At 39.8% G+C, this 15500-nt stretch overlaps 2 protein-coding genes across 2 annotated transcripts in view; both read right to left on the bottom strand.

Moving 5' to 3' along the window:
- Positions 1-497: 497 nt before the first annotated feature.
- On the bottom strand, positions 498-7338 carry LOC120024124 (protein THEMIS-like). Its single transcript, XM_038968274.1, has 5 exons — positions 7239-7338; positions 6700-6849; positions 5539-6000; positions 4034-5001; positions 498-687 (listed from the first exon to the last, which is right to left on the bottom strand). The coding sequence occupies exons 1-5, from the start codon at positions 7336-7338 to the stop codon at positions 499-501; spliced, it is 1869 nt and encodes a 622-aa protein (XP_038824202.1). The 3' UTR covers position 498.
- Positions 7339-7935: 597 nt separating this feature from the next.
- Positions 7936-15500, bottom strand: part of LOC120024070 (receptor-type tyrosine-protein phosphatase kappa-like) — a 196268-nt gene continuing 188703 nt past the window's right edge. The window contains exons 26-30 of the mRNA XM_038968181.1: positions 12754-12885; positions 10955-11080; positions 10012-10175; positions 9685-9820; positions 7936-9102 (exon numbers count right to left, since the gene is read on the bottom strand). Coding sequence (XP_038824109.1) covers positions 9049-9102; positions 9685-9820; positions 10012-10175; positions 10955-11080; positions 12754-12885 — 612 coding nt within the window. The 3' untranslated portion in view covers positions 7936-9048. The remainder of the gene's footprint in view (positions 9103-9684; positions 9821-10011; positions 10176-10954; positions 11081-12753; positions 12886-15500) is intronic.

The following is a 15500-nucleotide window of genomic DNA, read 5'->3' as shown; positions in this document are numbered from 1 at the left end:
TGTGTAAGTCACTATTCATAAGTGACTCATTGGTGATTTCATAGAATTACTTGTTGGTCTTGGTTTTTAATATGCTACCATTCCATTCTAGACTCTGAAAGACGTGAGTGCATCTGAGATTTCTGACTTTGAGAAAAGGGACCAGATTCTGGGTGTCTATTGGGCAGGTCAACAGCTCTCTTTGAATACTGCCTCAACCAGCTGCAAGGCAAAGTGAGTATTAACATACAGTATCATTCTGCAGGTCATCACCAGTTGTCAATGCGCTGTTTGTCTTCCTTCATTGTTGGAACTCTGACAACTAATTTTTGTTTCATTTAAACATATGATTCTCAGTTCAAACTGTATGCTCTGTCCTCCAATCAGCTTTTGCCTCAATCTAACAAAATAACAACATTATTGGATGCAATCACTTTGAGTCACAATTGAGTCCTTACTGTATGTCCAAATCAAACCTTTGAACTTTATAGGATGAGCTACTATTCCAGCCCAGAGGTTTCATTCGCCCAAAACTGGATGAACTCTGCAGACTACGTAGCAGCAACATACTTCCAGTCCAACCTGAATAACTCTGTGCTGTTCATGAGCCCTCTGCCTAGCAGGGTGCTTCAGGAGGGGGATAGCGCCCCTAACATAGCTGACCTCAGCAAGGAGGAGAACCACACCCTCTATATCTTCGGCTGGATGACCAGAATGAACAGGATTCTGAGTGAGTACTTTTACTTTTAGTCTCCCAAGACAAACATTCAGAAAATAATGATATTTTTTGCTTGTATGAAAGTAGAGTGAAATATACATTTCAGAGTCAAATTGAGATGGTAGACAGATGCCAGTCTGTGACAATGTAGGCCAGGGCTCTTCAACTCTGTTCATGGAGAGCTACCATCCTGTAGGTTTTCGCTCCAACCCTATCTAGCGCACTTCATTCTAATAATTAGCTGGTTGATAAGCTGATACAGGTTAGTTACAAATGGGGTTAGAGGGAAAACCAACCTACAGGAGGGTAGCTTTCCAGGAACAGGATTGGAGAACCCGGATGTAGTCTGTAGTCTCCCTCTAGTGGTGAAATGTATGAAGTGCATTTAAATTTGATAGATCTACAGTAACACATCACTTGCATCAGGTTACACCACATCCTTACACATTTTCCTGTTGTTTTCCTTATGACAGTGGGTTCTCTGGTGAGGATGTGGCGCTCGGCTATGTGCTCTGACAAGGCTCGGGAGAAGGGCCGGGAGCTCCTACAGGATCTGGTCCATGACCCTAAGTTTGCTGCTTCCACCTTCGTCTCCATTCTCAAAGAGATGACACGCAGCTGCTGAGGATTCAGCAAATCAGTCCGACACTCCAACTAGCTCAGTTTCAACCTGTCCCAAAGTTAGCATCAGATGCCATTCATAGTGATTCATTGTTAAACGTTTCTGAATACATTTCACACAGTAGTATTTACACATCCTGTGTTTTTGTAATTATTAATTTTCCACAGTAGGCAAATGTCCTTGTTGATTAATATACAAACAATTTATTTCTTGTATCATGAATATAATAATATATTTAAATGGAAGAGTGGCTCAGTATAAAGAGCATAATAGTACATATAAATATACATTTTGCTTGAAATATGAACATTACAGTGCCTTCAGAAAGTATTCACACCACTTGACTTTTTCCACATTTTGCTGTGTTTCAGCCGGAATTTAAAATGAATTAAATGTATACATTTTGTTCACTGGCCTACACACAATACCCCATAATGTCAAAGTGGAATCATGCTTTTAGACATTTTTACAAAAGTAATAAGTATTCAACCCCTTTGTTATGGCGAGCCTAAATACGTTCAGGAGTAAAAATGTGCTTAACAAGTCACATAATAAGTTACATGGACTCACTATGTGTGCAATAATAGTGTTTAACATGATTTTTGAATGACTACCTCATCTCTGCACCCCACACATACAGATAATTGTAAGATCCCTCAGTCGAGCAATGAATTTCAAACACAAAGACCGGGGAGGTTTTCCATACCAAGAAGACAGTGAATGTTCCATGGCCAAGTTACAATTTAAATTTAAATCTGCTTGAAAATCTATGGCAAGACCTGCAAATGGTTGTCTAGCAATTATCAACAACCAATTTGACAGAGCTTGAAGTATTTTGAAAATAATAATGGGAAAATGTTGCACAATCCATGTGTGGAAAGCTCTTAGACTTAACCAGAAAGGTGATTCTAACATGTATTGACTCAGGGGGTTGAATACTTATCTAATCAAGATATATTAGTGTTTTATTTTTCATGAATCTTTAACAAATGTTCGAATTTTTCTTCCATTTTGACATTACAGAGTATTTTGTGTAGATCTTTGACAAAAAAAGTGACAATGAAATGCATTTTAATACCACTTTGTAACTCAACAAAATGTGGGAAAAGTGTGAATACTTTCTGAAGGCACTGTACAGTATATCTCACATGCCAACATTTGTATTGATCTTTACACTTAAACAATACGGGGGTAAACTTTGAGCTTGGGTTAGATATGTATTAGATAGTCATCAAAACCAATCATTCACTTCTATACTAAACCTGTTTTGCAGTCTGCATGGCATATGTGTTTTCTGATTTCTTCTTGTCTGTTATGTGAATACTTTGGTCATTAAATTTTCTCCTGATGCTGTCAAGTTCATCCTCATCAATGTATTCATAATCATGAGTGTATTCATCATCCTGTTCAATTGTATTGTTGTGAGGACTGTTTTCTTCAACGATGGCTGGGGAGAGAACATAAACACAGCAAGGCAAAAGAATCAAAGGCAAGATTTTGACAGAGAGATAAATATATTGCAGATCTATAAGCATTTTTATCCTCCTGAGGCCCAGCAATTAATTTTTGTCCTCTCTAGTGGATCAGTTCTTGGTCCGTATTTCTGAGGCCTTATAAGTAATGTCCCTTTGACAGGACATTCTGGGCTTTTCAATGATATCACATGTGTGGGGGTGTGACCGTGACAACTTTATTTTCCTAGTTCTTATAAAAAATGGCTGCAGTAAAAATTTGCACATTTGATGGAAATTTGATACTCAAATTGTTTCTATTAAGTGAATACATCAGGAATAGTTAAGTGAGTTGTCATGACTATGTAATACTTTTTTCACATGATATAATAGCTAAATAAGAGCTTATCAAGATATGTCCTTTGTAGTGGACACCCGGATACCGTAACTATGTTTTTCACCTACTGTACCCATTGACTGTAATGTTTTTTTATATAAATATAATGTTATAAAAAACACTAATGTTTTTTATATAAATATATATATATATATATATATATATATATATATTTTAAAATATATATATATATATTTAAAAAAATATATTATAATAATAATAATTATATATATATATACACATACATACATATTTACGTCCTAATGACCACTACAGAGGACAATTTTGCACTTACAAGAATAGATAAATAACAACAACAAAAAATCTTGGAACATGTTCTTTTTTTCATAAAATCCCCAACGTTTTTGGGGTGGGGGGGTCTCAGAAGGATATTGACAGTTGAGAATAAAGTTTAGTTGCAAAATAGTCTGCTGCAATATTTCATACTACTATCCCTCCAGCATGTTGAATGACATAAAATTAACAAAACTATTTTGATGGAATACAGAAACATAGACAAACCTTTTTGTGGGCCTGGTTTAGGCACTGCAACCAGATTTGTGTTGGACGTTTCATTTCTTGGTATAGAGGTGTTCTGTTCTGCACAATCAGATGAACTAGGGCTAGGCATGGCTGGTTTGGCTGTATGTGGGCTCTTCAATATAATAACACAAATCATTAGTACAGTAATCAATTGAATATAACTTTTTATTTAAATAAATCTGATAGCTAATGTTGTTGTGTTATAGATAATTTATTAATGCATAAAATATGGATGACTGATTCACCTTTGGAGAGGGGGGGTCCGGCTTCTTTGGCCTGGGAGGCTGCAGTTTCAATGTGTCTTCTAAGGGCTGTTGATGTCTCTTGGGTGGTCGAGGGGGAGGCAGCACACTGGCGTTGACGTACCTCCTCAGGGTAAAATAGCAGTCCTCTCCTATCTCCTCCACAGCCGAGCGGACAGCCTGGCCCTGGGTCGGCTCTGGGCCGCTCCACTGCTGCAGGAGCTGCAGGGTCATGTTGATGCGGTTGACAGGCACCTCCCAGCACTGGGCCAGGTCCGGGGTGGAGACAAGAAGGTAGGGGTCAGTGATCTCCTCCTCCAGCTGCAGCCCTGTGGCCCCAGCCAGGAGGTCCTCCATCACTGAGAGGTCCCTCATAGACACCTTGACGTTGAAGGGCAGGGAGAACCTGTGGCAGACCTCTGAGAGCATGTACTGCTTCTTGTCGTGGACCACCTCCACAAAGCCGCCGTCCAGACACATGGGGATCAGCACGGCCTCGTACTTCTTCCCCACCATCTTCTCACAGGCCAGGGCCTCCACCGTCTTTCTCCTGCCGCCGTAGATCACCTCACTGGTCTCCCTTTTGTGGACCAGGTACTGGTCTCCCACCAGTACTGAGGACAGACCCTCGTAGTCGGCCTCAAAGGCCCTGGTAGCCACCACGTGGAGCTGCTCCATGTCACTCTTGGCTACCTCTAGGTCATACGCTGTGGGGAACATCCGGGGCCTGCGCTTGAACCTGCCGTTGTAAGACACTGGAATGAGGAAGCGTCTTTGGGCCTCGCTGCGGATCTCAGACGCTAGGATCCTCTTGGTCTGGTAGGCACCGTGGACAATGACTTGCTTAGAGGACTTCAGGAAACCCAATTCCTCCTGAACTTGTGATGGTGGCTCTATGATCTCAGCCCTGAAGGGGAAGACCTCGCTCGGCTTGGCAAAGACATCACGGAGTGACAGAGGCTGCATGAAACAGGCACCGTCACTCTCCTCGGTTACGTCCAACACCTCAACGTCAAGGGTAGATGGGATGAAAACAACGTTCTTCCCAACTGTGAACAAAAATCAGATTATTTCTGTTTAGTATGCCAGCACAAGTGAGGATGGTCTACTATAGGCCAAATATTCTAATTTAAGACTTTTCTTATAAAAAATGTTTTGCCAAAAATTAATACATAATGTATTACATTTTTAAAAACCAGATAATTTATCTCTGAAGGTCTGACATTAGTACATCTGTTTAACTTCTGGTTTGAAAAGTTTCATTTTTTTTGTGTTCTACAAAGTAAAAATTCATTGTAATTCCCTGACCAGAACGATGACTACTACACTTCAAAAACCCCCTCTATTTTCATGTCTGTGCTTCTGAAACCAAAAGTTAATGACCCAAGACCAGTGTACTGTAGTTGTCATGTTCATTAGTTGGCAGTATTACAATTTGTTCTCTTTAAATAAACCGAGATAAGAAAAATGTAATTATAATATGAATAATACAGAGTATCATTGTGTGACTTTATTTTATCATGTTCTTCATTCCACATAATTGACGTAAAGTGAGAATATTAATGGGCTGTTTGTGTGACACTCACACTTGGACACAGTCTGGAGCTCGTAGACAGGTGTGAGAACCAGCTCTCCACTGTAGTCCTCTGGCAACTTAGACACACACTTCTCCTTTGATGGCAAAGACTTGGCCCAAGTCACTGTCCTTTTCCTTCCTTTGGGCATTTTCCACTCCACCAGCTCCCTGAGGGTGTAGAACTGGTCGTCGGCACACTCATAGAACTCCCCAGTGTGCGAGAGCTTCACAGTGAAGATGTGCTTGGAGTCTTTCCGCGTGACCTCACAGTCAACATGGCTGTCTCCGTGCTTCGTCCTAAGAGCAGTGAGTCTGAAGCTCTCCTCAGCCTGGATGGTCCCCTCAGCCAGCTGTAGTTCCTCAGGGCAGCGGAACTCTGGCTGGCCCAGGCACTCAGGGCTGATACACACTGCCTCAACAATCTCCTGTATACTGGCGTATGGGCTCTTGTCGGCCACGATCCTGAAAAGGCCTGAAAATACAGGCAGGAAAAGCAATATATGACATTGTATTTATTGGTACAATGCACAAAACCATATAAGGTCCCTTTCTAACCCGAGAGAGAGGTTTGGACATTTACATGTATAATGTAAACTGCAGTACATGGCAATGTGGTGGGTAATCTCTTCGTTCGCAGGACTTTACCCTGCTAACTGTTCCAAATGTCCGAACTGAATTTGGTAAAAGGGATTTTATGTACTCTGCGCCATCGGCTTGGAACGCCTTACAAAATACTTTTAAACTGGAAGAACTTGTCCCGATTGTGTTTTTAAATGACTGATGAAGAATTTTGAGACTGATTCCCTGACCTGTCAATGTTTTTAATTTGCTGTTTTATGATTTTGTTATACTCTTGTGAATTCTATGGTTTTTACTAGATTACTTGTAGTTTTCATGTTGTTTGTCTGTAATTGTGTAATGACTTGGTGCTGCCTATCTTGGCCAGGACGCTCTTGAAAAAGAGATTTCAAATTTCAATGAGCCCTTCCTGGTTAAATAAAGGTAAAAAAAAAAAAAAAAAATTAAATGGTAAAGGACAAGAATTAAGACAATTATTAAAACATTTAAATCTGAATATATCAATCCACATAAGTTTTTATAAAGGAACAATTGAACAAAAAAACATTTAGATTTCATGTTCAAGGTACAGTTTAGATGTTTCGGGACTCACCTGGATAGTCGAGAGATATATCTACTGTCATAGATTTGGAACCCTCAGACTGAAGTTCCACATTGAGTCTGGTGACACTGATCCCAATGATCTTCAGGAGCTCTCCATAGGAGAAGCTCCACTCTCTTCCAAACAGTTCATACACAGAACCTGGTAGAAAGACATTTCAATGGATCTATTCTTTTGGCAATGAATGGACCTAAGTCGATGGTCTATTCTCCTTGAAGAGTAACAGATCCAAATAAGTAAGTACATAAGTAAAGGGTGGTAACTCTATAATTACTATGCATGAATAATTCATTTATTAAGAATTGAAAATTATTATTCATGAAAATGTATACATTTTACCAAACAATATTTTTTCAAAGCTCCAGTTAAAAATAATAATCGACATCAGGTATACGCTGAATTTTGTAACATGAAATACCTAATGTTTATATAATTGTATAGTAAAATACTGCATAGCCACTTTAAACTCAAATTATATTATATTCCAGTCCATTGAATAAGGACTTAAATTAGGGCTTCTTCAGTCTTACCTTGGAAATAATATCCAGATTGTATCTGCAGTACTCTAGGGAGAGACGTGGCATCAAGAGAGCGGGTGAACTTTTCCAATGTCATAGCCATCCTTTCCATTTGGACTCTGGGTGACCCAGACTATGTATACCCTAAAGAAAACCTAGAGGAGATGCCATCTTCTCCATGGATCAGCAAAATGTTGACCAGAGGTTTTGGTATAACCTAAGTGCCAGTGCTTATACTTTAGTATGAAGGCTCTCTATATTCTACAGTGAACAATGCAACTCAGTGACACAGAGAGAGAGCAGCCATCTATGAGTCACTAGGGCTGCAGCAGGTGTAACAGGAGCACACACACTGCAGCCGGAAACCAGAAACAACTAACCACAACTCACTAAGTAGCTATGAGAACAACGCCACAGAACAATGATATATCAGTCACAATACCTATGATTCACATCACACCAGAAAATGACACTTGTAAGTGTTTAGTGACTTGCAGTTCTGCAAAGCACTGGAAAACAGCAGTGTCTTCAGACAAAAATATCTGTATCTAATATGTAGTGATCAGATTAAAACAATAAAGTGAATAGTTTGTGAACAGCTAACATATCACACATATCACATATCACACGTGACCAAACTATACATCATCTCACCTGTAATGATACTAACGATGTCTTACACAATGACATTTTATTCAAAGATGTTTTATTTTTTATTACAGCCAATAAGCCAACAGTTACGGACAAAATAATGTATGAAACATGACTAAACTCCACATGATAATGACTTGCTTCCTTTTCTCCAGGAGGTCCACATCAGTATGGCTGGCTGCACACCTGCCTCTGCTGCGTTGGCTTACATCCTAATAAGCTGTATCTAATACTGATTAGAATTCCCGTTTTTTTCTCCGCCATGTTCCTTTTGTTTTTCCAAAATACCATTGCAGGTTGAGTGATCATCAGAAAAAAATATAACTATTTTATAGTCACCACATGACCTTCTGATATTCTATCTGCATGGGTAGAATTCACAAGCATTATTTTACACAAATAAACCACTAACATCACATAGAGAATAAGAACAAATTGAAAACAAGATATACTACTGAAATTGATTCTAATACTTAAAAACAACAATAAATGTTTACGTTTTAAAGTCATAGCTAGGTAAAAATGGAATGAAGATGATTGTTTTTAGCTTTCAAAAAATAATACAAGTAAACAATAAATACAAACAATATGCTTTATCCATATAGACATATTTACATAAGTCTTTGGCTTATGATTAAGATTTGCTACAAAATAAAACCAAAATGAGTCAGCCATCAGAGCACGATACAAACATTACTAAGCCAATGTCACGTTAGCACTTCTATTCATGTATAGAGCGCAGTATTTTTTCTTTCACATTTGTGATGGACTTCTATAGATATATATTGTTCGTTGACAATAATGCTGATAATATAGAAGAAAAAAAAGTTTGCTTTTTTTGCATGCAACTAATGGCATTAGTGTTACCCTTTCTACAATGGCTGCACATAAAAATAACTAAATCTGCAAAAGACATTGAAGCAAATGTGGCCTAGTGGCCGACACTTGTTTCTGTGGCACTGAATACGGTGAAGTACTGTACAATGGAGACATTTACAAACCACTCACATCATACTCCCAGTACAACTAGAAACATTAAAGATTTCTCAAAAAATCCCAAACCATCTATAGCAGTCTGTATGGGCTTAGTTAATGATGTCTGCCTCCACCCAATCTGTAGCGGTGGAATGGTTGCCAAGATCCAGACTTCTGTTCCGTCCCGTCTTCTTGGTTAAGAGGTCTCGATGAACTCCAGAGCAAGGTCGTAGCAGAAGCGGTACTGATCCTGTTCAGATGAAAACACATCGTGTTAACCGCTGTGGTGCTAAACATGATGCTACACTACAACAGTATATGATGAACAATACAGTAATAACATGGTGATAACAAGTTTAATCACTACTGAAAGGCATTTTCAATTCTTAACATAAAAATATGTTATCTATTCTCTGGCAGTGAAATTAAGAGGTAACTTTAACACAGGGCTGCATAGGCTGTGTAAAGGATGAGGCGAGGAGTCTTTCATGTTAGCACACAAACAGTTTATTTTATATACTCAACAGACTCTTCTGTTCACTTCTCAGTGATCCATAACATTATCATTGTTGGATAGTTTTGACAATATTGCTTGGCTAAAATGTATTTAAACACAATCTGCAAAACAAATCTAATGTGAGGTGTTCCTATCTGTTCTCTAATACCTCCATATTATTAACCGACTTCTCCAGAAAATATCAGAAGTGAATATCACCAGAAATGAGAGGTGGCGTAGGCCTATGCTGATATATTAGCACCATAATGAGTCAGAGACACGTCTGTCTGAAACTCAGTTTGACTGATCTGGAGTCAGTTAGTTGGCCTGTCTTACCGGGCTGTCCACCATGTTGGGCTTGCTGTTCCTCAGGCTCTTGACTGCATGGAACACGTCCACCACATTCTGCCTCTTGATCATCTCACACACAATGCTGATAGCACAGAACATCCCACTGCGCCCGCCTCCATTTCTACAGCACAGGAACACAAGGGTGGAAGTGTGAGGTTGGCTGGGTGACTTTTCTACTGAACTGCCAAACTTGTGAAATATAATAGGTGGGTGCAGGTGGAAGAGAGATGCTAATTTTTTTTTTTGAAAGCATGCATGTAGGTGTTAGTGTGTGGGAGTGGGGGTGGTAGTGGAGGGTGTGTGTACACTCACAGGCAGTGGATGATTGTGCGTCCCTCTCCCTCTTCACACTCCTCCTGCCACTTGTCCACCTGCAGTATGAGCTTCAGGAAGGAACGCTTTGATGCTGGGACTTCTCTGTGGGCTGCCCAGCCCAGGTACTGGAACTGCCTCACCATCAGATAGCCCTCCTGAGGCTGTGGGGAACACAGAAGCACACATTAGCAACGGCAGCCATTTTGGCTCTTACTCTCAACTTCATAGCATTATTCTCATCGAACCATCCAAGTACTATAACCTTGACTGGTATCCTTACCTTGAGTTGTGTCTGAAGGCCCATAGTGACAAAATCCACAGCCAGGTACCATCATAATTAGCATCCTCCAAATTCAAGCATGTAAACAGACGATTAGATGTTAGCAAAGCTGCATTGCAAGCAGAAACTTTCTCAGAAGCATTTCCAACTAAGTTTGGTGGTTGGATGAGTTTGCAGGAATTTTGTTTACGTGCATAATACTGAAATAGTCGCTGAAATTGTATCACTCAAAACTCTGTTGTTTGCTGTAACATGGACAAAAAAGTTGTATTGTATTCCATTGGGCACTCAAACGTGGATTGATTTAGCAGACGTGAACAAACTCACCGGTGGCTTGATGGAACTATCAGAGAATTGGAATTTTCAGATATTACTGCAAAATTAACCACATTCTCACGAGGAAGAAAACATGGACAGGTTCTTCATGAGTATCGACGCTACCAAACTTAGTTTGAAGTGCTTTTGAGGAAGTTTCTGCATCCAATGCAGATTTGCTAACATCGGTCCGTCTGTCAACATTCATGAATTCAGACGATGCTAATTATGCTAGCTCCTGGCTGTGGAAAAAGTAAACAATCGATTATTGTGGATTCTATCACAATTGGCCTTCAGACACAACTGAAGGTAAGGGGAATACATTATGGGATACTAGCTACTTACTCTAGTGAGGTTACATATTCTGAAGAGACGGCTGATGACGTCACAATCCATGGAGCAGGACATGCATTCAACTTGGACAGGACCGTAGCGGAGCATCCCCTCTTCAGGCCAATACTGAGGGCAGCCCTGATTGACAACAACAACCTTAGCAATGACATGTACAGTGGGGCAAAAAAGTATTTAGTCAGCCACCAATTGTGCAAGTTCTCCCACTTAAAAAGATGAGAGAGGCCTTTAATTTTCATCATAGGTACACTTCAACTATGACAGACAAAATGAGAAAAAACATTGTAGGATTTTTAATGAATTTATTTGCAAATTATGGTGGAAAATAAGTATTTGGTCAATAACAAAAGTTTATCTCAATACTTTGTTATATACCCTTTGTTGGCAATGACAGAGGTCAAACGTTTTCCGTAAGTCTTCACAACGTTTTCACACACTGTTGCTGGTATTTTGGCCCATTCCTCCATGCAGATCTCCTCTAGAGCAGTGATGTTTTGGGGCTGTTGCTGGGCAACACGGACTTTCAACTCCCTCCAAAGATTTTCTATGGGGTTGAGATCTGGAGACTGGCTAGGCCACTCCAGGACCTTGAAATGCTTCTTACGAAGCCACTCCTTCGTTGCCCGGCCGGTGTGTTTGGGATCATTGTCATGTTGAAAGACCCAGCCACGTTTCATCTTCAATGCCCTTGCTGATGGAAGGAGGTTTTCACTCAAAATCTCACGATACATGGCCCCATTCATTCTTTGTTTCCACCCCCATGCTTCACAGTAGGTATGGTGTTCTTTGGATGCAACTCAGCATTCTTTGTCCTCCAAACACGACGAGTTGAGTTTTTACCAAAAAGTTATATTTTGGTTTCATCTGACTATATGACATTCTCCCAATCTTCTTCTGGATCATCCAAATGCTCTCTAGCAAACTTCAGACGGGCCTGGACATGTACTGGCTTAAGCAGGGGGACACGTCTGGCACTGCAGGATTTGAGTCCCAGGCGGCGTAGTGTGTTACTGATGGTAGGCTTTGTTACTTTGGTCCCAGCTCTCTGCAGGTCATTCACTAGGTCCCCCCGTGTGGTTCTGGGATTTTTGCTCACCGTTCTTGTGATCATTTTGACCCCACGGGGTGAGATCTTGCGTGGAGCCCCAGATCGAGGGAGATTATCAGTGGTCTTGTATGTCTTCCATTTCCTAATAATTGCTCCCACAGTTGATTTCTTCAAACCAAGCTGCTTACCTATTGCAGATTCAGTCTTCCCAGCCTGGTGCAGGTCTACAAATCTTTTCTGGTGTCCTTTGACAGCTCTTTGGTCTTGGCCATAGTGGAGTTTGGAGTGTGACTGTTTGAGGTTGTGGACAGGTGTCTTTTATACTGATAACAAGTTCAAACAGGTGCCATTAATACAGGTAACGAGTGGAGGACAGAGGAGCCTCTTAAAGAAGAAGTTACAGGTCTGTGAGAGCCAGAAATCTTGGTTGTTTGTAGGTGACCAAATACTTATTTTCCACCATAATTTGCAAATAAATTCATTAAAAATCCTACAATGTGATTTTCTGGATTTATTTTTCTCATTTTGTCTGTCATAGTTGAAGTGTACCTATGATGAAAATTACAGGCCTCTCTCATCTTTTTAAGTGGGAGAACTTGCACAATTGGTGGCTGACTAAATACTTTTTTGCCCCACTATACCTTCACTCAAACCTTAGGAACCGTATTCGAAAATGCACAATAATGACATTTGGAATCAGGGTCCACAGCAGTGAATGCAGGAGGGTGAGGTGGTCAGGTATTACCTGCGCTAGGTCAATCTCGTTGAGCATCACCAGGGAAGTGCAGCCATAGTCATACACCAGCCTCCAGAAGTCCTTGACTGTGTTGGGCAGAGGGTGCTGGGTTACGATGAAGGCTGCTGGCTGTCTGTAGCTCTAAGGTGGACGAAAGTCAACAAAGAACCATGTAACATCTAATAGCACTGAGTCTGCAGACATACAGAGAACACATACTAGAAAATATGGTACATCTGTCACAATGAACAATGTGTAGATATATGACCATGCAAGGAATGTGGAGAACTTTCACATTTGAATGACAAATGTATTCTGAAAAACAAGGTCAATCCTTGGGGTGGGCATGCTTCTAGCAACCTTATATCAATTAAATGAAGTTATGCTGACATACATCTTAATTAAGCCATGAAACAAATCCAGTATAGTTAGAAGCATTTCATTATTGAGAAGGGAAAAGTACAGAAATTACCTGGTATTCTTCTGACGGCTTAGTTAGAAAAAGTCCAAAAGTTTGTAAAACGTACGAGGAAGTGATTTAAAATTGCCCTCCAAATAAAAAAGCTCATAATCTGGCAAAACTCTGGTTCTCTGTGAACATGAAATACCATCTCCCAAGGTCTATGTCAAGACGTTTTTATTCATCGAGGTTTGTCTCATTCAGATACTAATTTCTAATTTCTATTGGAGTTCTAGCAAGGACTGAGAAGAGGATTTGAATTCAACCTCTTGCATAAAATATACTGTATAACACAGAAGAAAAAAGCATGGTCATGTTTAGTAAGGTCACCAACCACATTATCTCTGCTATATGCAATGTATTGCAAGGAGGGTACAGCTATGGGGTGTCTTCTCATCCTTCTATCAAGTACACATCTATGACAAGATGACTCCCAGAAGATGGATTCACTTTCTGGCACAGATCCTGATATCAAACCAAGATAATCCTGATCCAAGAGTTCTAATAGTGATGTAATATGTTGTAATATGAGGATACGGTTGTAATATGTGAAAACTGTAGTAATATGTGAAAACTGTTGTAAAGTTACCAGCTGGACTATTGTTTGAACTAATAATAAAATATAATGTGGTTATACACTCCACTTGTTTTACTTACCCCGCCCTTCTATCAGACGGGTCAAACTTATTGGGGGGACTTTTGATTTATTTGAAAATCCAAATGATTAAAAGCGCAAGTGTAATTTAGGTCCACATGAATAGCCATCTTGAAGAATAATGTCAGCGTGATATAGTTGAAGAGTTAGATGACCAAAACATGTTTTTTTTTAAGTATTAAAATGTAGCATTTTTTTTGTTATTTTCATTAACATCACTATTTGCACTGCCAGAAAAGAATAGAAGGATTGCCGAAAAATTTACTAAAAGCCTTGAGTACATATTAAAGATACAATGAATATCAGTCCTTCTATATTTCCCAAAAGAGTACAGAAAACAGAAGTATACACCTGGATTTGTCTCTAGCTTTCTGTCTCTACTACACATTCAGACAACATCTCGTTCACTTAGTAAGCCGAGTGAGTGTGTGTGTGTGTTTGCGTGTGTGCATACAGTTGAAGTCGGAAGTTTACATACACTTAGGTTGGAGTCATTAAAACTTGTTTTTAAACCACTCCACAAATTTCTTGTTAACAAACTATAGTTTTGGAAAGTCGGTTAGGACATCTACTTTGTGCATGACACAAGTAATTTTTCCAACAATTGTTAACAGACAGATTATTTTACTTATAATTCACTGTATCACAATTCCAGTAGGTCAGAAGTTTACATACACTAAGTTGACTGTGCCTTTAAACAGCTTGTAAAATTCCAGAAAAGGATGTCATGGCATTAGAAGCTTCTGATAGGCTAATTGACATAATTTGAGTCAATTGGAGGTGTACCTGTGGATGTATTTCAAGGCCTACTTTCAAACTCAGTGCCTCTTTGCTTGACATCATGGGAAAATCTAAAGAAATCAGCCAAGACCTCAGAAAAAAAATTGTAGACCTCCACAAGTCTGGTTCATCCTTGGGAGGATTTTCCAAACGCCTGACGGTACCACGTTCATCTGTACAAACAATAGTACGCAAGTATAAACACCATGGGACCGCGCAGCCATCATACTGCTCAGGAAGGAGACGCGTTCTGTCTCCTAGAGATGAACGTACTTTGGTGCGAAAAGTGCAAATCAATCCCAGAACAGCAGCAAAGGACCTTGTGAAGATACTGGAGGAAAAAGGTAAAAAGTAGCTATATCCACAGTAAAACGAGTCCTATATCAACATTACCTGAAAGGCCGTTCAGTAAGGATGAAGCCACTGCTCCAAAAACCGGCATAAAAAAAGCCAGACTACGCTTTGCAACAGCACATGGGGACAAAGATCGTTTTGGTTTGATCTCAAGACATCAGTCAGGAAGTTAAAGCTTGGTTGCAAATGGTTCTTCCAAATGGACAATGACCCCAAGCATGTTTCCAAAGTTGTGGCAAAATGGCTTAAAACCTCTTGGCAATAGGGGGTGCTATTTGCACTATGTAATAATTTCGTTCCCAAATTAAACTGCCTCGTACTCAATTCTTGCTCGTACAATATGCATATTATTATTACTATTGGATAGAAAACACTCTCTAGTTTCTAAAACCGTTTGAATTATTTCTCTGAGTGAAACAGAACTCATTCTGCAGCACATTTCCTGTCAGGGAGTGAGATTTCAGAAATCGAGGTCCCTGTTCTGAGGCCAGTTTATAAGTAAGCCAT

Source organism: Salvelinus namaycush, chromosome 29 (assembly GCF_016432855.1).
Source record: "Salvelinus namaycush isolate Seneca chromosome 29, SaNama_1.0, whole genome shotgun sequence".
In the NCBI taxonomy this organism is placed as follows: Eukaryota; Metazoa; Chordata; class Actinopteri; order Salmoniformes; family Salmonidae; genus Salvelinus; species Salvelinus namaycush.
The sequence above is the reverse complement of the archived record's forward strand: the minus strand, read 5'-3'. Positions and strand labels throughout refer to the sequence as shown.